This window comes from Lolium perenne, chromosome 3 (genome assembly GCF_019359855.2).
Source record: "Lolium perenne isolate Kyuss_39 chromosome 3, Kyuss_2.0, whole genome shotgun sequence".
NCBI lineage: Eukaryota > Viridiplantae > Streptophyta > Magnoliopsida > Poales > Poaceae > Lolium > Lolium perenne.
In genome coordinates this window covers 303,318,999-303,345,461 of record NC_067246.2, presented here as the reverse complement: position 1 = coordinate 303,345,461, position 26,463 = coordinate 303,318,999, and the positions used below count along the sequence as shown (strand labels likewise).

General features: G+C 43.7%; 1 protein-coding gene across 1 annotated transcript; it reads left to right on the top strand.

Annotated features, from left to right (window-relative positions):
- The first annotated feature begins 20,807 nt into the window (after nt 1-20,807).
- LOC127345280 (E3 ubiquitin-protein ligase RGLG2) lies at nt 20,808-25,480 on the top strand. The gene is made up of 11 exons (XM_051371723.2): nt 20,808-21,432; nt 22,149-22,233; nt 22,328-22,468; nt 22,561-22,674; nt 22,759-22,856; nt 23,605-23,684; nt 23,854-23,959; nt 24,074-24,201; nt 24,307-24,484; nt 24,595-24,651; nt 24,911-25,480. Exons 1-11 carry the CDS (start codon nt 21,124-21,126, stop codon nt 24,989-24,991), a joined length of 1,377 nt encoding a protein of 458 aa, XP_051227683.1. The 5' UTR covers nt 20,808-21,123; the 3' UTR covers nt 24,992-25,480.
- Nucleotides 25,481-26,463: the final 983 nt, after the last annotated feature.

The following is a 26,463-nucleotide window of genomic DNA, read 5'->3' as shown; positions in this document are numbered from 1 at the left end:
ATGACGCTAACGGAACATTATTAGGATTAACATTAGGCCTACCATTCACAAGCATAGACATAATAGCATCAATCTTATCACTCAAGGAAGAGGTTTCTTCGACAGAATTTACCTTCTTACCTTGTGGAGCTCTTTCCGTGTGCCATTCGGAGTAATTGATCATCATATTATCAAGAAGCTTTGTTGCTTCACCAACAGTGATGGACACAAAGGTACCTCCCGCAGCTGAATCCAATAGGTTCCGCGAAGAAAAATTCAGTCCTGCATAAAAGGTTTGGATGATCATCCAAGTAGTCAGTGCATGGGTTGGGCAATTTTTAACCAAAGATTTCATTCTTTCCCATGCTTGTGCAACATGCTCAGTATCCAATTGTTTAAAATTCATTATGCTACTCCTCAAAGATATAATTTTAGCAGGGGGATAATATCTACCAATAAAAGCATCCTTGCATTTAGTCCATGAATCAATACTATTCTTAGGCAGAGATAGCAACCAATCTTTAGCTCTTCCTCTTAATGAGAAAGGGAACAATTTTAATTTTATAATGTCACCATCTACATCTTTATACTTTTGCATTTCACAAAGTTCAACAAAATTATTGAGATGGGCAGCAGCATCATCAGAACTAACACCAGAAAATTGCTCTCGCATAACAAGATTTAGTAAAGCAGGTTTAATTTCATAGAATTCTGCTGTAGTAGCAGGTGGAGCAATAGGTGTGCATAAGAAATCATTATTATTTGTGGTTGTGAAGTCACACAACTTAGTATTTTCAGGAGTACCCATTTTAGCAACAGTAAATAAAGCAAACTAGATAAAGTAAATGCAAGTAACTAATTTTTTTGTGTTTTTGATATAGCAAACAAGATAGCAAATAAAGTAAAACTAGCAACTAATTTTTTTGTATTTTGATTTAGTGCAGCAAACAAAGTAGTAAATAAAACTAAGCAAGACAAAAACAAAGTAAAGAGATTGGGATGTGGAGACTCCCCTTGCAGCGTGTCTTGATCTCCCCGGCAACGGCGCCAGAAATTTGCTTGATGCGCGTGGTTGACGTATTGTCTTTCCATTCGACACGCGTCCGTTGGGAACCCCAAGAGGAAGGTTTGATGCGCACAACGGCAAGTTTCCCTCAGTAGAAACCAAGGTTTATCGAACCAGTAGGAGTCAAGAAGCACGTTGAAGGTTGATGGCGGCGAGATGTAGTGCGGTGCAACACCAGGGATTCCGGCGCCAACGTGGAACCTGCACAACACAAACCAAGTACTTTGCCCCAACGAAACAGCGAGGTTGTCAATCTCACTGGCTTGCTGTAACAAAGGATTAGATGTATAGTGTGGAAGATGATTGTTTGCAGAGAACAGTAGAACAAGTATTGCAGTAGATTGTATTTCAGTATAGAGAATTGGACCGGGGTCCACAGTTCACTAGAGGTGTCTCTCCCATAAGATAAATAGCATGTTGGGTGAACAAATTACAGTTGGGCAATTGACAAATAGAGAGGGCATGACCATGCACATACATATTATGATGAGTATAGTGAGATTTAATTGGGCATTACGACAAAGTACATAGACCGCTATCCAGCATGCATCTATGCCTAAAAAGTCCACCTTCAGGTTATCATCCGAACCCCCTCTAGTATTAAGTTGCTAACAACAGACAATTGCATTAAGTATTGCGCGTAATGTAATCAATAACTACATCCTCGGACATAGCATCAATGTTTTATCCCTAGTGGCAACATCACATCCATAATCTTAGAGGTTTCTCTCACTCCCCCAGATTCACGGAGACATGAACCCACTATCGAGCATAAATACTCCCTCTTGGAGTTACTAGCATCAACTTGGCCAGAGCATCTACTAATAACGGAGAGCATGCAAGATCATAAACAACACATAGATATAAATTGATAATCAACATAACATGGTATTCTCTATTCATCGGATCCCAACAAACACAACATATAGAATTACAGATAGATGATCTTGATCATGTTCGGCAGCTCACAAGACCCGACAATTAAGCACAATGAGGAGAAGACAACCATCTAGCTACTGCTATGGACCCATAGTCCAGGGGTAGACTACTCACACATCACTCCGGAGGCGACCATGGCGGCGTAGAGTCCTCCGGGAGATGATTCCCCTCTCCGGCAGGGTGCCGGAGGCGATCTCCTGAATCCCCCGAGATGGGATTGGCGGCGGCGGCGTCTCTGGAAGGTTTTCCGTATCGTGGCTCTCGGTACTGGGGGTTTCGCGACGAAGGCTATTTGTAGGCGGAAGGGTAGGTCAGGGGGCGTCGCGAGGGGCCCAGGAGACAGGTCGGCGCGACCAAGGGTGGGGCCGCGCCGCCTACCCTCCTGGCCACCTCGTGGCCCCACTTCGTTGACTCTTCGGTCTTCTGGAAGCTTCGTGGCAAAATAGGACCCTGGGTGTTGATTTCGTCCAATTCCGAGAATATTTCCTTACTAGGATTTCTGAAACCAAAAACAGCGTAAAACAAAGAATCGGCACTTCAAAGATCTTGTTAATAGGTTAGTTCCAGAAAATGCATAAATATGACATAAAGTGTGCATAAAACATGTAGATATCATCAATAATGTGGCATGGAACATAAGAAATTATCGATACGTCGGAGACGTATCAATCACCACTACGACGAACGTCAAGAACAGATACAATAGTCTTCGGGATACGCTGTGATATAATAAAAAAAACCACATCAAAAATACAATCATTCAAAAATGAACAGAAAAAACATATATCAAGGAAATTACCAGTGCATTGGAAGCAACATCATATGTAGATAGGCGATGTACAAAAACACCGCCAAGGCCCAGACCATGGTCGTAAACACGGCTGTTGATATTGATGATCTCAGAATTTTTAAGTTCAACAGTTTTTGAGATAAATATGGATTTAGCATCTCCTTCAAAATAAAAAACTTCTGCAGGAAAAAATAATGAGAGAAAAATCCATGAGAAAAAGAGCAGTTTGTTAAACACAAAGAACAGATGAACAAAAAAGTGACAGCAAATTACCTTTGAATAATTCCTTGGAGTAATCTTCAATGTCTAGTGCAGTAACAAACACATTTTCTTCTTCCTCTATGATATCAAATCTTATCTTCCCATTCAGATGCATATCATAATCAGTGAGGAATTTCTTGTAGTCAGGACCAAAAATACGAGTCTTCTTATCCATCTTGTCCAAATAGAAAACTCAGAACACCCCTGTCCCCAGACTCAACAGTCAAGGCATTACCAGTAGACTTGTTGATATACTTCCTAACATAGCAAGGGATGTTCTGCAACAAAGTTCACATTAGTAATCTTCCAAACCTATTTTCCGTGCATAGCATATTTAGCTGCATGGCAAATTAAGATTGTGGATACTAAATAAAAATGCAAATCTGCTGGTTGTGTGAAGTGATCTCATTTCACATTGTCTACAGTACTGTCTACAAGCTAACACCACAATTTCCAGCAAAGAATGAAGCTAGCAAACCTAAAACAGCCAACCACCAAAATTTTCTTTATTCAAATATATGTGCTATAATACAAAACAATCAGTTCTTCTATCCACCAAAATGATACTGATGTATAACAACAACAGTCACACACTTGTGATGTTTCTTCAATCTGAAAATTAAATGGGGAATGGATTCTAAATACACCAGTAACACAACAAGCATATCAAAATAACATACAGAGTATTCTTCAAAGTTTGTACGCATAGTAATGCAGAAGAACTCTGGTTCCTTCAGCTTCATGTGGCAACCACCATCACGGTTTCCACAGATTGGACACTTCATCTAATATATGAATACAAAATTATTATAAATGATACAAATGGGCATATCTAAATTCATACAAGAAACCATATTCAACAAATGAACAACACTTTTGAGTACACTGGAAAAAATGAAATAGCATAATTTTTCTGCATACCAAAAAGAGGTGAACAACATCTGAATGCTTAGTTTACTACATTGTTCATATTGTTACTCAAATAAATCCTAAACCATTATGAAGTGCAAAAAAATATAAATTAGACTCAAACCCTAAAGTAACAATCTAATTATGAATTCATGCAGACCATAAGTACTAGAAAGAAATGCAGACCACAATTTAAAATGGTTATAAGTGATGCTATAAAAAAAATTCAAACATACATAATCCCATTAAGAGTAAGAGGAAAAGTAAGAGGAGAAGTTTTAGGATTTTTCTCATCTTAAACATACATGCTGCATACAGAGAACAGCTCCATTAGGACCCAACATAAATAATAGGGATAGAAAAGTAGGGGAAAGTAATACATAGACAAAGACAAAAAAACAAGTACGAGAAAAGGACCACACCAGTAGGACCGCACAGCACATGCACATACAAAAAAAGGACTTCCAGATCTGGGTGGTGGATAGAAAAGGAAAGAAAAAAGAGGGCTTCCTCTAACAAGAAATTGATGAAAAGCCTCACAGTCACTAGATCGAGTAGTAAAACCGTCAGATCTGCTTGGATTTACCTTGTTCCCTTCTCTGCAACCGCCGGTTCAGACGGCCATCTCCACAAGCTCCGACGTTGACCAGGAGAGGAGAATAACAGTCGACACGAGGGGATGGAGAAGAACCGACCGATGCAGGGTTGGGAGGCTTGAAGCAGAGTTAAATATGAACGGCCCAACAAAACGAAAGACAAGGCCCGCCGGTAAAAAAGCCCAGTAAACACGCAGTCACAAAAAAACCCAACCCAAAAGCCTGTCCCCGGAGCCCAACCCACGAGGTAATGATGAAACATTTGCTGAATTAATGTTTATTTGTCATTTCTGTTTTACTTACTAAATAATGGCTAAACCTTGAAAATATTTCAAAAACTTCAGCTCGCCACGTTAACTGTTTACGTGCATAATTAATTAGTAGTGCTGATTGTAGTTACATGTAGACGTGAAAAGCTATTGATTTTATCACAGTGTACATATATGCATGCTCACTACTTAGGCCACCATTAAATGCAACTTAACATGGAAAAATCTTCGTGTACAAGCTATAAGAGTTGCCATTCAACATAAGATGATGCATGAATCCACTGCTGATGCCGCCAGTACATATAATGGTAACAGTTCTTGTACTACCTGGATTGGAAATTACATGCTAATTATAAAATGCTACTTTTGTTGAATTATGTAAGTAGGACATCTTATAGGCACTCACTTGTTGTTATGTTTGCATTTCTTGCTGCGTCGGTTGTGACCTGGCTCTTTGCAAGCCCCGCACTTAATTTTGTGCTCATCGTACGATAGAGGTCTTCCATTTTTAGACTTGGGACGGTTGTCATCATCTGAATTATGTGTACCTTTGCTCGATACTTTAATAGAATCCTGGACCGTAACCATGTTTCCTTCTCGGTCCTCCACATGTTCAACTGCTAATGAGCTTAGACAAATAGGAACAGCACCCACCGTACCCTCCTTGTCGTACTCAACCGCCTTTGCTATCACGTCCTTTAAACTGTCCCGTAACTGAGCCCAAAGTGTTGGGTGTTTGCATGATGCATGCATAGCTTGCGAGGATAACACACTGACCTTGCTATATTCAATTCTATCCGCTGTACCTGACCAACCTACTCCAAACATATCACTCGTTCGCCTAGCAGGCAGTCCATTTCTTGCGTCTTTTGATAACCGACGAAGAACACAACACTTTGGAATTTCAGATATTTGCAGAACACATAGAACATGGAATATATGTTTGCAAGGGAGTCCTTTTCGAATCATTCTCCTGCAGCTGCACTTTATAGTTTCTTTAGGATTTCCCGGTGTATATTCCACGGTGAACTGCCTCTTTGGTTTATTATGCCATGCCACGACAAAAGTTTCAGACCCACATCCCAACTTTCTTTCCAAAGTCACTATGCCGCCAACTGACCTCAAATCTAGCTGCAATATATAGAAGTTTGCCGGGGTAAACATGTGGGTAGCAAATACCTCCGTATCCCCGTGACTTGTTACGGGCACAGGTAATGTCTGTGAGGCCGTGCAGTCATCATGCGCCTCGTTCTCACGGATGCGGGTAATGCAATTCTCATAGTGCAATATCATGTCCACCAAAGTCATTTCTCCATCAAGGTGCAGGTGAAGGCAGGAATTCAGACTTTCACTCCGCTGGTTGCTCTTCATACCAAGCCAAAAACCCTCTCGTCGTAAAAAGCTGCAGCCCACAGGTGCCTCTTCCTGTACATCCTCCTCAACCAAATTTCCGTGTTCTCCGTCTTCCATCTTTTTAAAAAAGCCTCCCATCTCTGCTCAAATTCGGCTATGGACGTGCTATAGTACAACATAGACCGGAACTCGCCCAACGACTTGTGACTGAGATGGATCTTCATATTTTTTTCAACATGCCAAGAACATATGCGGTGCCAGACATCGGGAAATACAGTGCGGATTGCCCTAATCATCGCTGAGTCGGCGTCCGTAATTACACTCAAAGGCTTCTTCTGACACATTGCCTTCAGAAATGTTTGCAGCAACCACACATAAGTTTCTTCTTTCTCATCTGAAACTATGGCACAACCAAAAACCGTAGTCCTACGGTGATTGTTCAGACCAACAAAAGGTATGAATGGCATACGATAGCGATTCATCTTGTACGTGATGTCAAACACAAGCACATCTCCATAGTCCTCATAGTCCTGTACAGACTGCGAGTCACACCAGAACATTCTCTTCAGCCGTCCTTCTTCATCTAAGTCATAGTCGAAATAAAAACTTGGGTCCTTCTCCTTTCTGCTGAGCATAATGCCTATGGTCGTGGCAGCATCACCCTTCGCAAGTAGTTTCCTCTTTTCCTTGTCGCAAAGGTTGTACAGATCCCGCCGGACGTACCCAACGCCGCCATACCATCCACTTCTGCTAATCATGGAATCCATTATGGTGTGCTTCCTAATACCTGCAGCTCCCATAGCTAAGATCTCAGCCTTCTGATGATCTCTGATTTTTCTATGCGACCAAAGAAAAGGTGTTTCATCCGCTCTTGCTAACGTATGACTGTGCTTGTCATCAAAACTATCAACATACCAGACACCAAGTTTTTCATTCAGCTTCACAGTCATCTGCGCCTCACAGTTGCATCGAGACAGTGGTCTGAGCCTCCGGCTATGTCCCTCTTCGGTCATCAACTTTGGATCACGCTCACTGATGTCTACGCCCCCCTCCTTTTCCTGTAGACAGTGTTGGGCCTCCAAGAGTAGAGGTTTGTAAAACAGCAGCAAGTTTTCCCTTAAGTGGATCACCCAAGGTTTATCGAACTCATGGAGGAAGAGGTCAAAGATATCCCTCTCATGCAACCCTGCAACCACAAAGCAAGAAGTCTCTTGTGTCCCCAACACACCTAGTAGGTGCACTAGTTCGGCGAAGAGATAGTGAAATACAGGTGGTATGAATATATATGAGCAGTAGCAATGGCACCAGAAAAGTGCTTTGCCCAGGACAGTAACAAGCAGTAGTAACGCAAGAAAAAAACGATAAACAAGCAGCGATAGCAGTATTTAGGAACAAGGCCTAGGGATCAGACTTTCACTAGTGGACACTCTCAACATTGATCACATAACATAATAGATAAATGCATACTCTACACTCTTGTTGGATGATGAACACCATTGCGTAGGATTACACGAACCCTCAATGCCGGAGTTAACAAGCTCCACAATTCAATGTTCATATTTAAATAACCTTAGAGTGCATGAAAGACCAATACGACTAAACCAAGTACTAACATAGCATGCACACTGTCACCTTCATGCTAAGAAAGGAGGCATAGATCACATCAATACTATCATAGCAATAGTTAACTTCATAATCTACAAGAGATCATAATCATAGCCTACGCCAAGTACTAACACGGATGCACACACTGTCACCATTACACCGTGCAGGAGGAGTAAAACTACTTTAATAACATTACTAGAGTAGCACATAGATAAATTGTGATACAAAACACATTGCAATCATAAAGAGATATAAATAAGCACTTCACTATGCCATTCATAACAGTGAATAAGTATTCTGTGAAATATAGCCTAAGAGACCCACACGGTGCACACACTGTCACCTTTACCCACGTGGGACAAGGAGTCTCCAGAGATCACATAAGTAAAATTCACTTGACTAGCATAATGACATCTAGATTACAAGCATCATCATATGAATCTCAATCATGTAAGGCAGCTCATGAGATTATTGTATTGAAGCACATAGGAGAGAGATGAACCACATAGCTACCGGTACAGCCCTTAGCCTCGATGGAGAACTACTCCCTCCTCATGGGAGACAACAGCGTTGATGAAGATGGCGGTGGTGTCGATGGAGGAGCCTTCCGGGGGCACTTCCCCGTCCCGGCGGCGTGTCGGAACAAAGACTCCTGTCCCCCAGATCTTTGCTTCGCGATGGCGGCGGCTCTGGAAGGTTTTCTCTGGTTTCGTCGAACGTATCAGGGTTTTCGCGACGGAGGCTTTAAATAGGCGAAAGGGCAAGGTCGGTGGACTTCTGGGGGGGGCCACACTATAGGGGGGCGCGGGCCCCCCTTGGCCGCGCCGGCCTAGGGTTTGGTGGCCCTGTGCCCCCTCTCTGGCGGTTCTCGTGTGTTCTGGATGCTTCCGGGCAAAATAGGAACCTGGGCGTTGATTTCGTCCGATTCCGAGAATATTTCGTTACTAGGATTTCTGAAACCAAAAACAGCAGAAAACAGGAACTGGCACTTCGGCATCTTGTTAATAGGTTAGTTCCAGAAAATGCACGAATATGACATAAAGTGTGCATAAAACATGTAGATATCATCAATAATGTGGCATGGAACATAAGAAATTATCGATACGTCGGAGACGTATCAGCATCCCCAAGCTTAGTTTCTGCTCGTCCCGAGCAGGTAAACGATAAACAAAGATAATTTCTGGAGTGACATGCCATCATAACCTTGATCATACTATTTGTAAAGCATATGTAGTGAATGCAGCGATCAAAACAATGTAAATGACATGAGTAAACAAGTGAATCATATAGCAAAGACTTTTCATGAATAGTACTTTCAAGACAAGCATCAATAAGTCTTGCATAAGAGTTACTCATAAAGCAATAAATTCTTAGTAAAAGGTATTGAAGCAACACAATGGAAGATTAAGTTTCAGCGGTTGCTTTCAACTTGTAACATGTATATCTTATGGATAGTTGTCAATGCAAAGCAATATAACAAGTGCAATAAGCAAGTATGTAAGAATCAATGCACAGTTAACACAAGTGTTTGCTTCTAAGATAGAGAGAAATGGGTAAACTGACTCAACATAAAAGTAAAAGAAAAGGCCCTTCGCAGAGGGAAGAATTGATTGCTATATTTGTGCTAGAGCTTTGGTTTTGAAAGCAAGAAACAATTTTGTCAACGGTAGTAATAAAGCATATGTATCATGTAAATTATATCCTACAAGTTGCAAGTCTCATGCATAGTATACTAATAGTGCCCGCACCTTGTCCTAATTAGCTTGGATTACCGAGATTATCGCAATGCACATGTTTTAACCAAGTGTCACAAAGGGGTACCTCTATGCCGCCTGTACAAAGGTCTAAGGAGAAAGCTCGCATTGGATTTCTCGCTATTGATTATTCTCAGCTTAGACATCCATACCGGGACAACATAGACAACAGATAATGGACTCCTCTTTTAAGCATAAGCATGTAGCAACAATTAATTTTCTCATATGAGATTGAGGATATATGTCCAAAACTGAAACTTTCACCATGGATCATGGCTTTAGTTAGCGGCCCAATGTTCTTCTCTAACAATATGCACGCTCTAACCATAAGGTGGTAGATCGCTCTTACTTCAGACAAGACGGACATGCATAGCAACTCACATGAAATTCAACAAAGAATAGTTGATGGCGTCCCCAGTGAACATGGTTATCGCACAACGAGCAACTTAATAAGAGATAAAGTGCATAAGTACATATTCAATACCACAATAGTTTTTAAGCTATTTGTCCCATGAGCTATATATTGTAAAGGTGAAGAGTGGAAATTTAAAGGTAGCACTCAAGCAATTTACTTTGGAATGGCGGAGAAATACCATGTAGTAGGTAGGTATGGTGGACACAAATGGCATAGTGGTTGGCTCAAGTATTTTGGATGCATTAGAGGTAATCCCTCTCGATACAAGGTTTAGGCTAGCAAGGTTATTTGAAACAAACACAAGGATGAACGGCGCAGCAAAACTCACATAAAAGACATATTGAAAACATTATAAGACTCTACACCGTCTTCCTTGTTGTTCAAACTCAATACTAGAATTATCTAGACCTTAGAGAGACCAAATATGCAAACCAAATTTTAGCATGCTCTATGTATTTCTTCATTAATGGGTGCAAATCATATGATGCAAGAGCTTAAACATGAGCACAACAATTGCCAAGTATCACATTATCCAAGACATTATAGCAATTTACTACATGTATCATTTTCCAATTCCAACCATATAACAATTTAACGAAGAAGAAACTTCGCCATGAATACTATGAGTAGAGCCTAAGGACATACTTGTCCATATGCTACAGCGGAGCGTGTCTCTCTCCCACAAAGTGAATGCTAGGATCCATTTTATTCAAACAAAACAAAAACAAAAACAAACCGACGCTCCAAGAAAAGCACATAAGGTGTGACGGAATAAAAATATAGTTTCAGGGGAGGAACCTGATAATGTTGTCGATGAAGAAGGGGATGCCTTGGGCATCCCCAAGCTTAGATGCTTGAGTCTTCTTGAAATATGCAGGGGTGAACCACCGGGGCATCCCCAAGCTTAGACTTTTCACTCTTCTTGATCATAGTATATCATCCTCCTCTCTTGACCCTTGAAAACTTCCTTCACACCAAACTTCTCATAAACTTCATTAGAGGGGTTAGTACATAATCAAAAACTCACATGTTCAGAGGTGACACAATCATTCTTAACACTTCTGGACATTGCTCAAAGCTACTGGAAGGTAATGGAACAAAGAAATCTACCCAACACAACGAAAGAAGCAATGCGAAATAAAAGGCAGAATCTGTCAAAACAGAACAGTCCGTAAATACGAATTTTTAATAAATACTTCCGTTGCTCAGATCAGAAAACTCAAAACTAATGAAAGTTGCGTACATATCTGAGGAACACGTACGTAAATTGGCATATTTTTCTGAGTTACCTACAGAGAAAACAGCCCAGATTCGTGATAGATAGAAATCTATTTCTGCGCAGAAATCCAAATCTAGTATCAACCTTCGATTAGAGGCTTCACTTGGCACAACAAAACACAAAACTAAGATAAGGAGAGGTTGCTACAGTAGTAAACAACTTCCAAGACACAAATATAAAACAAAGTACTGTAGCAAAATAACACATGGGTTATCTCCCAAGAAGTTCTTTCTTTATAGCCATTAAGATGGGCTCAGCAGTTTTAATGATGCACTCGCAAGAAATAGTATTTGAAGCAAAAGAGAGCATCAAGAGGCAAATTCAAAACACATTTAAGTCTAACATGCTTCCTATGCATAGGAATCTTGTAAATAAACAAGTTCATGAAGAGCAAAGTAACAAGCATAGGAAGATAAAACAAGTATAGCTTCAAAAATTTCAGCACATAGAGAGGTGTTTTAGTAACATGAAAATTTCTACAACCATATTTTCCTCTCTCATAATAACTTTCAGTAGCAACATGAGCAAACTCAACAATATAACTATCAAATGAAACATTCTTATCATGAGTCTCATGCATAAAATTATTACTCTCCACATAAGCATAATCAATTTTATTAGTTGTAGTGGGTGCAAATTCAACAAAGTAGCTATCATTATTATTCTCATCATCAAATATAAGAGGCATATTGTAATCATAATCAAATTTATCCTCCATAACAGGCGGCACCATAAGACTACTATCATTATAATCATAAATAGGAGGCAAAGTATCATCAAAGTAAATTTCCTCCTCAATGCCCGGGGGACTAAAAAGATCATGCTCATCAAAACCAGCTTCCCCAAGCTTAGAATTTTCCATAGCATTAGCAACAATAGTGTTCAAAGCATTCATATTAATAACATTCCCATTAGCATGCATATAAAGTTCCATGGGTTTTTTAATTCTCTCTTCAAACACATCATGTCCTAATTCAAGATAAAGTTCATAAAGATCTCTCATATTTTTGTTGATTTCCATTATGCCTAACTAGTGTAAACAAGAAACAAAAAGATGCAATTGCAGGATCTAAAGGAAATAGCTTCGAGTACTTACAACGGCGCCGGAAAATAGCTTAGTAGCCGAGATCCGGAGTGTGAGTACCTTTTACCTTTCCTCCCCGGCAACGGCGCCAGAAAATAGCTTGATGTCTACGCCCTCCTTTTCCTGTAGAGATGCTGTTGGGCCTCCAAGAGCAGAGGTTTGTAGAACAGCAGCAAGTTTTCCCTTAAGTGGATCACCCAAGGTTTATCGAACTCAGGGAGGAAGAGGTCAAAGATATCCCTCTCATGCAACCCTGCAACCACAAAGCAAGAAGTCTCTTGTGTCCCCAACACACCTAGTAGGTGCACTAGTTCGGCGAAGAGATAGTGAAATACAGGTGGTATGAATATATATGAGCAGTAGCAATGGCACCAGAAAAGTGCTTTGCCCAGGACAGTAACAAGCAGTAGTAACGCAGTAAAACAGTAAACAAGCAGCGATAGCAGTATTTAGGAACAAGGCCTAGGGATCAGACTTTCACTAGTGGACACTCTCAACATTGATCACATAACATAATAGATAAATGCATACTCTACACTCTTGTTGGATGATGAACACCATTGCGTAGGATTACACGAACCCTCAATGCCGGAGTTAACAAGCTCCACAATTCAATGTTCATATTTAAATAACCTTAGAGTGCATGAAAGACCAATACGACTAAACCAAGTACTAACATAGCATGCACACTGTCACCTTCATGCTAAGAAAGGAGGCATAGATCACATCAATACTATCATAGCAATAGTTAACTTCATAATCTACAAGAGATCATAATCATAGCCTACGCCAAGTACTAACACGGATGCACACACTGTCACCATTACACCGTGCAGGAGGAGTAAAACTACTTTAATAACATTACTAGAGTAGCACATAGATAAATTGTGATACAAAACACATTGCAATCATAAAGAGATATAAATAAGCACTTCACTATGCCATTCATAACAGTGAATAAGTATTATGTGAAATATAGCCTAAGAGACCCACACGGTGCACACACTGTCACCTTTACACACGTGGGACAAGGAGTCTCCGGAGATCACATAAGTAAAATTCACTTGACTAGCATAATGACATCTAGATTACAAGCATCATCATATGAATCTCAATCATGTAAGGCAGCTCATGAGATTATTGTATTGAAGCACATAGGAGAGAGATGAACCACATAGCTACCGGTACAGCCCTTAGCCTCGATGGAGAACTACTCCCTCCTCATGGGAGACAACAGCGTTGATGAAGATGGCGGTGGTGTCGATGGAGGAGCCTTCCGGGGGCACTTCCCCGTCCCGGCGGCGTGCCGGAACAGAGACTCCTGTCCCCCAGATCTTTGCTTCGCGATGGCGGCGGCTCTGGAAGGTTTTCTCTGGTTTCGTTGAACGTATCAGGGTTTTCGCGACGAAGGCTTTAAATAGGCGGAAGGGCAAGGTCGGTGGACTTCTGGGGGGCCCACACTATAGGGGGGCACGGGCCCCCCTTTGGCCGCGCCGGCCTAGGGTTTGGTGGCCCTGTGCCCCCTATCTGGCGGTTCTCGTGTGTTCTGGATGCTTCCGGGCAAAATAGGAACCTGGGCGTTGATTTCGTCCGATTCCGAGAATATTTCGTTACTAGGATTTCTGAAACCAAAAACAGCAGAAAACAGGAACTGGCACTTCGGCATCTTGTTAATAGGTTAGTTCCAGAAAATGCACGAATATGACATAAAGTGTGCATAAAACATGTAGATATCATCAATAATGTGGCATGGAACATAAGAAATTATCGATACGTCGGAGACGTATCACTCACCTTCCCTTGAACACAAAAAACGCCTGTAACGCCTATGTTTCGTAATTTTTTTGCTATATCTGACCTTATCCAATCTGATGCTGAATCCATTATCGTTGGCATAGCTGTTGTAGAATTCGAATGCAGCTTCTTCACTAGGAAAAGTCATCTCTTTTATCATCATGTACAATTCTATCGTATCCTCTGCCTGACAAGCTTGACTGAGGTTCGCATCATCACCATCATCAACATGGGACTGTCACATAAAAACATAGCAATCAAACTCTAAATTTTTTATGTGGCTATTAAAAAAATTGGTTTCCACAAATAATTAACCAATACGTACCTCCTTGCTCTTCGACGGCTTTGCCTCCACATAATGTTTGCCAACTACTGACTCGTCATAAAAATAATTCTCCACGTCGGATTCACCATAATAGTCATACACATTTTCAAGTCCAAATATTTCCTGCAAAAATTAAAGACAACAAGTAAATGTACCTCATTACCGTTTCCCACTTTTTAATGGTAATCTCATTTCATTGCATATCAAATAACAATTACACTCCATTTACCTCATCGCTGTTTTCCTCCAACGCAACATCATCACTAATATCTCTGTCATAATCATTTTCAATGTCGTCCATCTACATATTCAATGATAACATGACAATGTTAAAACATTTATCCATCTGCATTTGCTTTCCATGAAAAAAATTGAATATATCGAATACACTTACATTAATAATTGCTTCCATCCCATGCTCTGAGCTCATGGAATTATCTGACCTTGAACCAACGAAAATATTCTCCCTCCCTGACAAAGATTCATTACCAAGCCCCATTCTAGAATTATCTGACTCATCTCCATGAACTCCAATTCCAGGAACCTTCTCTACCTCACAAACAACAGACATCGTCTCATCCATTTCCTAGCTACAACAAAAATCACAAATTCAGTACATCCGCATCAAATTCTTTCACAAGTTAAAATGACCCAACAAGAGGTGAGTTATCATGTACGTACCTACCAATCGATCGATGCGCCGGCCGGAGTAAACCTACACCCACCACAGGGGTCGATCGATGCGTCCGAGGAGGAAGAAGCCGCTAGGCCACGCTCAAGGGCAAGAGGAGCCGGCCCTAACCCTAGCCGCGCTCGCCAACACTTATCTGGTTGGAGCGATCAACGGCGACGGCGGAGACGGCCGGCGCGCGCGCCAGCGGCAGATCCCACCCGGGAGTAAGAGGAACCCTACCCCCACCAGCTCGGTTGATGCGTCGGGCTCGCGCTAGGGTTCCAACGAGGAGTAAAATGCTCACGGCGATCGCGGCAACAGAAGGGGACGTGCACGACGGCGGAGACGGCCGGCGCGCCGGCGGCATATCGAGATCCCTCCCGAGAGGAAGATCAACCCTACCCCCACCAGCTCGTGCTCGCGCTAGGGTTTCCGACGACGGAGGAGTACTTCTCACGACGATCGCGGCAACAGAAGACACATGCACGACGATCGGCGAGTTTTAAGCGGATTAGATCTTAATTAACTGCTCACGTGATCACCTTTTTTTAAAAAACGTGACGTACATATACCGTATCCATACATATGGGTATACACGGGCTGGATATGGGTTCGGGCTAGCCCAACGCTTAAAAAAAAACTCAATATGAGCCCTCAACTTCACTTAGGGGGGAGCACCGGAGCAGCCCTCCTTAGTAAACTGGATGCCTGCATCGACGGCCTTCCTTCTAAGCTTCCGAAAAGTGAGAATTAGCATGGAGACACTGGATTACACAAAAATAACGCAGAAAAATGCCAAATAATTAGGTCGATGTTAGCTGGGTTCAGCACGTACGTAACATAAGGTTCGACGTCAATCAAAAAGATGGGGTGACAATACATAATTTGCCACGGCTGCGCCAACCTAGAGAATCGTCATTCATGAACGGTGCAGATATGATCGATGATGAAAAAGCTGGCTAGGCTGATGATCGATCGGCATCTCCCGGCTGCTGGCACAAGGAACCGGTAAACCAACACCCGTTGGTTTCTTCTGCGCTAAGTATTTTCCTATATACGCGTCATTGTCATATATATCCAGTGGCGTATACATATTGCACACTAGCTCCACCTTATCCATGGAAAAATATGCTGTGTATTTGATGGAGTAGTAGTGTAAGTTCCGAGACAAAATGTGGGTAGCACGTACCGTCTCCGACGACTGCATCACTGGCTTCACTGCATACCGCGTGAGTACCGAGTCGTCGATCGTGCTCCTTCTAGTAGTAGTATATTGATCTTTCCGTTTGAAATACGGAGAACCAGTACATTGTTATAGTTGGTTGCTTACGGGTTCACGGTGACGCAGGGTTTCATGACGTCCATTGGACCATTGAGCAGAGGCAAATTCAGAGGAAAATGACATGTAATCACAGCAACTTGGCGCTTCTTCAACAAAATACAACAACTTGTGTGAAGCCCCAACTTGAGAGAATGCTCGTTATAATTCACCTTTTATACTGTACTAGTAATTTAGTGTGTACTACAAGTCAAAGTCACACCAAATGGCAACGGCAAACTAGTTTAAACATAAACAAGGGGAACAGGATGGATCAACGGTCACAAATTGCAGGCGCGGGAGCGTGTTTTTGGAAGCTGCGCCAAGGAAATTTCCGCGGACGTACGTGCTGCATGTAAGTTAATCGACCGAGGTGAGCAGGGAGATGAGGTCGGTAAAACAAATTAGAAGACTAATCCACAACTAGATGAAGGTTGCTCCCCAAATTATGCTTCAAAATAAAATAGGAAAGTGGGTAGTACCCGCCGTAGGTAAGTGTCAACAAAAAATTAATGTACGCGGCCAACCGTTGGTTAGGTAATGAATATAGGTGAATATGATGAAACTGCTAGGAATGCGAGGCCCTGCGCGTAGTTGAACGAAGAACTAACTTTCAACAAGGTACGGCATTGCTAATAAATAAATAACACTACCACAAAGCAAATTTTCTAGTACTCCTACTGATTAGGATTTCTTGAATCAAAAGTACTCACTCTATATTAAAGGTATACTTTTGGAGGATTAGATCTAGTATCAGCGTCACATGTAGGCACCTAATAGATTCAATTATGCACACAAAGAGGAAACAAAACACACATGCTATGATGTCGCAAAAGGCTTCTACCATTTCTCCTATATTCCTTTACAAATTTACCAAATTTTATTTCCTCAAGCGGAGGGACGTGATTCGTGAATTCTATGTTAGGGGTTAGAATCTGGGTGTCACCGAATGGGCTTATTCTGTAGGGTAGCCGCCAAAAACATAGTGACTTCTAAGGAAAAATTGTACATGTTTATTTTGTGTGCAAAATGTTACAATGGCTGCACAAAAGGAAAAGAATAGAAAGGGTCGGCTTTGCTATGAATTTCTCAGACGATTGAAAAATATACCTACATATTTTCTGAATCTATGCTAAGAACCATCCAAGGTTCTCATCAAACTCCTTGAATGTCGATGAGACGATAGGAAAAATGTACTTTCTTTAAAAAGAAGGGTCAAAGAAGCTAGCTTTAAATTAATAAAGCTTAGAATGGCCACCAGTACAACGGCACTTACAACGAGCTGGGGTTGCCATCTTACAAAAAGACGAAAACATCATAGGAAATAACATGATACATCAAAGAAAGAGAGAAACAAGCTACACTAACTAGGATTAAACACTAGGTAGAATGCTTGATCATGTTAATGGAGGCGTAGTCTTCTGTTGAAAGGGTGTGGTGCTAGAACTAACCAAACCAATAAACCTACCATGCAAAACCACTGCACACCCATAACTGAAGGAACTTAGCTGTCTTCATGACTCGAAATACCCAAGGAGGAGGGCTTGAAGGAGATGCATACATGGAGGGGAACAACGCCAAAGGACGTCGGTCGTTGTGACCTACACCGGCCGAGGCCTTCCCAAGCTTCCGCCCTAAAAAATAACCTTGACATTCGTCCAACGAAATATTGTGCCCACAATATGAAGAAGAAATCACCGACATCGCCCGTGGCATGAAGCCAACCTAGACAACTACCCCTGGGATAGCCACCCAATTAGGGAAATTCACCGTGTATAAGCAGCCAGGGTGGCAATGTCGATGAAGAGAACCTTGCCCCCGGAGAGAAGCACACAAGTTGTGCAAGGAAGTGCGCTCTAGATACGAGAAAAGGAGGGATATTTGGTTGACGCCTCCAAGAAGGGGAAACAACGTCGAAGATGTCATCGTCTCTAGAAGTGGCACTACTAGGAAAAGGCCTATAGCTGCGCAGGTTATTGCCGGCGCACTAAAATAGGGGTACGCCGGTGATATTTACCGCCGGCGCACTATTATTTTGGTGCGCCGGTGATACAAGTATACTACAGGCGAACATTTTGGTTGGTGCGCCGGGGCTAAACGACCGGACACATGCTGCCAAGTTTGCCATGTTACAGCTGATGCGTGTCACATGCTACCGGCGGACCACCTACCAGGTGCGCCAGCGCCACGTAGCCACCTCTGGCGGAGTAAAAGTGTAAAACCATGGTCCGCCGGCGATACTCATGCGCACCTAGCTAGCTAGCAAGTAGATCGATCCTAGCTATCAGCTGTCGTGAGGAGTGTGTGTATGTCACCAGAGCAGAGCGTGCTGCCACACAGCCCACGTCCCTCACGTATACGTTTCCTTCTCTCACACTACTCACGCACAGCACCTACCCAAAGTCCTTCTCCACCTAGCGCAGCTAATCCTCTCACAGCCACTCCTACCGCCGTCGGCCGCCGCCTAACGCCGCATCTACCGCCGCCGGCCTCGCGCCCTCGCCACCCTCCCGGCACGATCTGGAAGCGGAGGCCCCCCAGGCCAAGGAGGACGCCCGCTCGAGCTCCGCCGCATCCCGCTCGAGCTCCGCAGCGAGGCGAGCCCGAGGCCGTGATCTGGCGAGCGGTGGCCAAGGGCAGCGCGCGGCGTGTGGGGCCGGGATGGTGGCCGCCGGAGTCACGACTGCCGCGACCGCGCATCAAACCGTCTGCTCTGCACTTCTTCTCGACGGCCACGGCGGCGAGGGCCACGGCGGCGAGCGGCGAGCTCCGCATCATCGAGCTCATAGCGCCGCCAGGCAAGGCGGTCCTCCTCCACACCGCTCTTCTTCGTCATCTAGGACGTCCATGGCGGCAAGGGCTGCGAGCGCCGGCGGGACAAGGGCGGCGAGCGCCGACGGGACAAGGGCGGCGAACAGAAATCCCGACGACGGTGGAGGAACAAGCGTGACACCTGATTGCTTTTTTCTTTTCTTTCCAAGGTGTTCTCTGTAAATTTCCTTGCTAGCTGTAACTCCTCTGTATAAAGTGGAACTGTGGAATCACGTGGAGGGCCTGCAGCCATGTGGAGATGCGGGGCGTTTGACCAGCTTTTTTTTTTGTTTCCACCGATACATACCGCCGGCGCACCTAGATTGATTCGCCCGTAGTAGTACATGTATTGCAGGCGAACGCAACTGTTCGCCGGCGGTCAAGCAGTATCACCGGCCTGTTCCTGCTGGCGGGCGTAGGTGCGCCGGCAATAGCTAATTTTGCTTCGCCAGCAGTAGGCTATTTCCTAGTAGTGTGGACAAGGCGTTGTACAACTTTTTTGCTAATTAATGTTCCAACCTGAACCTGAAGCTGGCCACCACCATGATACCGCAGAGAGGGAGCAGCACCACCGACAACACAACAATGAGTGTTGCCGGCCAAAGGAGACACGGTGACCAAGACCCCGAAACACCTGCTTTAAGCTAATCATAGACACCACTCGCACAGATCAAGACAACCACCACTATTGGATCGTCCACATGCATGTTCATGCCACCCGAGTCCAGCCAGGATCAGATCGTGCCCAACACACCAGATATTGGGTGGAAGAACTTAACCATCGTGAAGAGAGCACTGGCGTGCCACCGCGGAGCAGAGAGCTCCAGCGGCCGTGAAGCGTGAGAACCCCCCCCCCCCCCTTCACCAGAGCCACTCAATTTGTCTCGTAGGGGGGATGAGAAGGAGTGGGCTGACGGCGGGGAGCTAGGGTTTTGCCCCTCAGTCGCCTAGAGGGGGCGAGGGTCATTTCTTTTTTTGAAAAATGTACTTGGAGAGTAGAACATTAGAGGACATGTGGATATGGTTCCCAATTATTGGTGAGATGTACCAAATGTTAATTAATTTTCGAAAGCTCGAACTTTACAAACAACTGCACATACTTCTTCCTCTAATCTAAAGAGTAAAACTCATGCTTGCTGCTTTGGCTCGAACGCAACGCTAGGGTCTTCGATGGCAACTTGTCGCCGGTGAATGTTACCTTAGGGTTAGTTCTCGAGGAATGGCGGGTTTCGTGTGAGTGTAGAGGTAGGCAGTTTAGAGATGTTCACTAGTTTCTGGCTTCCTTAGAAAGGTTGGTTTACTTGGTGGCTGCTATCCGTTTGTATGAAACATCTTGGTCCGCTTCTTATGCTTAATACAATGACATGCAAATCTCCTGCGTGTTCTAAAAATAAAAAAATGCTTGCCTATCTTGGAATCCATCTGGAAAGGCTTCTTCCTTTTTGTGAGGCAAAGGTGCGAAGATTCCACGCAGGCGCGCGCAGGATGAGTTTCCGTGCACGTGACATGCGAGGTCGATGTGCGGCGCACGACCCACCCGCCCGGTAGATAAATACCGACCGCATCATCCCTTTCGATTCCAACCCCGTGCTGCTGCTACTACTTCTCCCTCCTCGCAAAAAGTCTACCACGCGAGCGAAATCAAGACGCCAGCCAACAATCCAACTCACAGGACAGACCCAACAGGCTGCGAGAGACGAAGCATACCGGAAGGCTCCTCCGTCCTCGTGACAGACTCAGCAAGCAAACCTCCAAGGCGCCGCCGCGCTTGCTTCCTCCCCCACCCCACCCGGCCGGTCGCCGCCGTTGCTACAGTGCTGGTCCCCGCCACCGCCCCAGGCGCCCAGATAGATATACGCACACCTTGTCCAGTCGCCCCCCTCCGAGAGAGAGACAGAGAAGCATGGGAGGGAGCCAGTCCAGGAGCGAGTCGCGCGACGGGAGCGGCCGCGGCAGGTACGCCCACTCGGGCTCCTTCCAGCAGCCGGCGCCGCCGCAGTACCCGCCGCCGTACCAGCCCTACGGCGACGCGCAGGGGGCATACCCGTACGGCGCGCCCCCGCCGCAGCAGGGCGGGTACGCCGCGCCCTACCCGGCCTACCAGCCCGCGCCCGTCGCCACGCCGCCGGCGCGCGGGGGAGGGGCCGCCAAGCCCCGGACCCTCGACCGGCGCTACTCGCGGATCGCCGACGACTTCCAGTCCGTCGAACAGGTACGCACGCACGCCACTAGCAGTTTCGAAATCGAGATTGGATTGTTCGTTGCTTCCACCACCACCGCCGCGAATCCATGCGCTCGTCGTCTGTACGCGCGCGCGTAGATAGATCTTCTAGCCTCCCCCGACTTAGGATGGCTGCATCGGCGATTCGTGCGCCCTAGTAGCCGGTCAATCTGCTGACATTTGAGATTCCTAGAGAGAGGGTTCGTTCGGTATGCTCCGTAATCGGTCAACCGGTTGGAGCAGTAACAATCTGAACTGCTGGTCAACCGTCAATCACTGCTGGTGAAAGATTCATGCGCGCACCCGGAAATAAACGGCCTGGTGGTTGTTCACAACTCATTACGTCAAGCAATTAGTTAAAAATGTTTATTGCGTGGTTGGCAACTGGCTCTAGTTGGTGGGTGTTGCTCGGTCGCCCTCTCAAGTAGGATATGGGTATGAGTGGCAATAACCTACCGGGTCAAGTTCTGCAATGCTCAAGTTGCCAAATGTGTCGAGTCGATGCCTCAATATTCTGACAACAGTTGTGCAGTTTGCCTGACTGTTTCACTTCTCTGGTCAATCTGTTTTTCTACATATGTAATATTTCAAATTAAGTTTGCTGCCACAACTGGACAGTATCAGTAGAAGCAAACGATCGAGTTCAATTGCATTATTACTGCTATTCCCCTCAACTGATCTGTTCAACATCGATAACTTGTTTGCAGGTTACCGATGCTCTAGCTCAAGCTGGACTCGAGTCTTCCAATCTTATAGTCGGTATTGATTTCACAAAGAGCAACGAGTGGACAGGTTAGTCCTTACCTCCCACTCTTCCGCTTTACTCGCCCAGTAGTCTGCTCGCCACATTTGCCTCCTGATGCTGATGATTTGTTCCCTTTATCAGGCAAATTCTCCTTCCATGGACGTAGTTTACACCACATTAGCAGTGTACCAAATCCTTATGAACAAGGAATCTCCATTCTTGGGCAGACATTGTCGAAATTCGACGAAGATAACTTGATTCCCTGCTTTGGATTTGGAGATGGTAAGGATCGTGTAATAGTTGATCACTTTTTTTTTTCCCTCACAAGTACTATAATTTTACTAAACCATCAACCAACTGTTTGCCTTTTGCAGCATCGACACATGACCAAGACGTCTTCTGTTTTTATCCTGATGAGAGACCTTGCAATGGATTCTCAGAAGCTCTCGAGCGATACAGGGAACTAGTTCCACATTTGCGCTTAGCTGGTAAGCTCAAGTTACACTGTTGTCTTTAAAGTAGGTTCTGTATGTATATGTGTTAATTCTGAGTGTTAATGTTGGCTTTAACAGGACCGACATCCTTTGCACCGATTATTGAGATGGCCATGACCATTGTGGAGCAAAGTGGCGGGCAATACCATGTTCTGTTGATAATTGCTGACGGGCAGGTACTACATTAACACTTTACACTCTTGCTCTAATGGTGAATGCATTTGTGTAGTTGGTGAGTCTGGGCACTGGTCATGTGGACATGGTTAATGTAGATAGACATGTCATGACTTGTAGTATAGTTGTATGCATATCTGGATGGGGAGCTTTTATGCAGAAACTATGTTTTTATATGATCATGTTATGAGTAAACTGTTCTGATCCTTACTTGCACATGCTGTGTACATAAATTTATTAAATTCGAGGGGTGACTTGTGGCATGTTTTAAACCTAATATCTTTCATATTGCACATCGTTTGTACTGTCTTTCTTTTCTGGTAAACTATTTTATTAAATGGGTTACATGATGTATATTTCCATGAAAATTGGCTGTTGTCATTTCCAAAGATTTTAAAATTATCAGATATATGGTACTTCTTCTGTTCCAAATTATAAGACGTTTTGGTAGACTTTCTGTAGCCATTTTGATTTTCAATATCAAAAGCATTTGTTTATGTCCGGAAATTGTTCCATAATTTTGTTAAGATTACACACTCGATTTTTATATTTTGCAACATCTAGCCCATCTTCACGGGATAATACTTCCTTTTTAGCCTGAAATTTGGACCCTGTAATCTCTTAAGGGGTCTTTCACTCTTGATCAAACAGTTCCTATTTGTGGTTGTCATTTCCGAAATAGTATGCATGCAGTATGACCCTCAGAACTCGATGCTTCCTTTATAGTTACTAACTGGTATACAAATGTAGGTTACGAGGAGTGTAGATACTGCATCTGGGCAGCTGAGTGCGCAAGAGCAAAAGACTGTTGATGCCATTGTGAGGGCCAGGTTTGTCATTCTTAAGTGCCCCTGTTATACTGTTTTGATATGTACATGCTGGTGTGCATCTTGACTGTACTTCTTGCAAGGAACTAGTTCTATCATGATGCTGACTGAATTATCTGCCCCCCTGTGTCATGTATGTTGCTCATTGCTTCCTTTATTTTTTTGTATGCAGTGAATTGCCGTTATCTATTGTATTAGTAGGGGTTGGTGATGGCCCCTGGGACATGATGAAGGAATTTGATGATAACATTCCTGCCCGGGCTTTTGACAATTTTCAAGTAAGTCACTGACGATCGTAATCATACGGATCTGATATGATTGTCGCCATTTCCCCCTTTTTAAATGGACTTATTTGACGGTGTTCTAACATTGAGAATCTGTTGCTTGTCCAGTTTGTGAATTTTTCGGAGATAATGTCCAAAAACATGCCACAATCAAGAAAAGAGGCAGCATTTGCTCTTTCAGCCTTAATGGAGATACCGCAACAGTACAAAGCAACTGTGGAGTTGGGAATCTTAGGGTATGCTGCCCCACCCCTTTCCCCTTTATGTACTCTAAAAGCATGCTTCACTGATTGTTTATTCATTCTGAAATATGTACTGACTTCTATCTATGTGTCAAACAGCCGTCGCTCTTTGAAGGCTCCAGTAAGGGTTCCTCTACCTCCCCCCGCTGGAAGCCATGATGCTTATTCATATGGAGCGAAAAGCTTTAGTAAACCAACCACCTCATCATCTTATCCTCCTTATGAAACTGCACATACTGCGGCCCCTGCTGCACCTTCTTCTGCTTATGACAATCAGGTAAACTTTCATATGCCATGAATGCTTATATTTGTTTGTTTCTTAATTCCTGTTTCTCTAGGCAGAAAGTTGCAGTTTTGACTGTCTTCCTAACGTTGATTCATCTACAGGTTTGCCCTATCTGCCTTGTGAACCCGAAAGACATGGCTTTTGGCTGTGGACACCAGGTGAGACATCATGCACTCTTGGTCCCTCAGTAGATTAGTACTCCTATTTAAGTGTCGCAGATTTGTCTAGATACACATGTATATAGTGTTTTAGTGTGTAGATACATATGAATCTAGATAATTTGTGACCCTTAATATGGAAGGGAGGTAGTACTGAATTGTTTTTGATTCTTGGGATATCATGTTTTGTTATTGGGCGTGTGTTGAAACGGCAGTAATATTCATCATCACCCTTTCTAACAAGGTGTTTACTTTCCAGACCTGCTGTGAGTGTGGGCAGACACTGCAATCATGTCCAATATGTCGTACTCCAATCTCCACAAGAATAAAGCTATATTAGCTAGTGCTGGTTTTGGATCATTGTGAGTGGGTGGCAATAATGGAGAGAGACCATAATGGTGATGAATTGCAACAAGCTCCGAGCGCAATCCAAGCCTTCAAGTCAGGCACAGTGGTCTGCGCTGCATTTTGCAGAGCCGGGTGATACACTTCCCAAGAAGGTTGCAGGGGATGTCTCTCTGAGTATTAATACCCAACCAAGATGATCCGAACTCAAGCGTTTATGAGAACTGGCTTGCAGGACTTTCCAAGAAGAAATTAGCATGCGAAAAGATCCTAAAAAAAGAAGAGAAAATCTGCCGATGGATCCAACAATAGTGTATGGTGCTTGCAACGTGTGTACATAAGGGTTTGTTTTTGACCGGATATCTGACATCAGGTTTAGAGAATTCGTTCCTCCCTTTGCCGTTTGACCCGGGATTTGTTTGTTCTTGAATGTGCTTGTACAAATCTGCAGTTTCAAAAAACTGAAATTAACATTTTTTTATTCCTTTTCATTGCAAATCCAATGGAGCGCTAATTGCTCAATTTTGTGCAATGCCATCGTGCCCTGCTATACTATTTTTAATTTGGGTGTGACTAATTCTCAGTTGACTAAGAACTTAGTCAAGTGACCGTCACTCTCATATTTAAAATTTGTTAGTAGTTGTAACTTGATTTGGAATTGGAAAATTTTTAGTCAAGTGACGTCACTCATATTTAAAATTTGTTAGTTGTAACTTGATTTGGAATTGGAAAAATCTTAGTTGCAACTTAACTGATAAATTTTAGTTGCAAGCCCACTTAATACTAAAAAATTTCAATTCCAACTTAACTTGTGACTAAGAATTCCCAATTGTAATCTAACTTGCAACTTAAAAAAAAATACAAACTAAGGAGATGCAAATCTTTTCAGGCAAAAGCTCCATTACTTAAGAAGAGAGTATCCAATTTTTAGAAAAAATTGGACGAAAACATAAAACAACACAACAGCACAGTCAAGCCCACATACCCACATCCAAGCCTACGGGCCACACCCACTCTAGCCAATACCTAGAACCACAAAGCGACATGAACAAACACTCCAAACACGGCACACAAACACCGCGTCGACGAAGACAACCCAAGACATTGGAAGGCACCCATCAAACCACTCCGGATCTAGGGTATGTAGCAACCAAAGTGGCGAGAAAATCGCAAACCTTTTTGGCGACGACAGCTCCGGGCACCGCTGCCAACATACTAGACTTAGCAACCCCAACACCAATAGAAACCACTTGCCTGTCAGACTCAAGCGAAAAAGAGACATCGTCAACAACACCACTCCTCTCAAAGCCAAGCGTCGAACCCGACGAAGAAGCCACCTCCGAGATCTCGTGCGAGTCTGACCATACTTTGTCGACGGAAGGAGGTATCACCACATCACCACATGACTCCAGGAGCTCAGGAATGATCCGCATGACCGTAGTCGTGACTGTTGAGCCTGCCCTAGCG

Bases quoted from the DNA above. Each gene is read 5' to 3' on its own strand.
- LOC127345280 (XM_051371723.2), top strand. From the start codon at position 21,124: ATGGGAGGGAGCCAGTCCAGGAGCGAGTCGCGCGACGGGAGCGGCCGC. The intron at 21,433-22,148 runs GTACGCACGCAC...ACTTGTTTGCAG, and splicing joins ACTTCCAGTCCGTCGAACAG to GTTACCGATGCTCTAGCTCA. The intron at 22,857-23,604 runs GTACTACATTAA...ATACAAATGTAG, and splicing joins TGATAATTGCTGACGGGCAG to GTTACGAGGAGTGTAGATAC.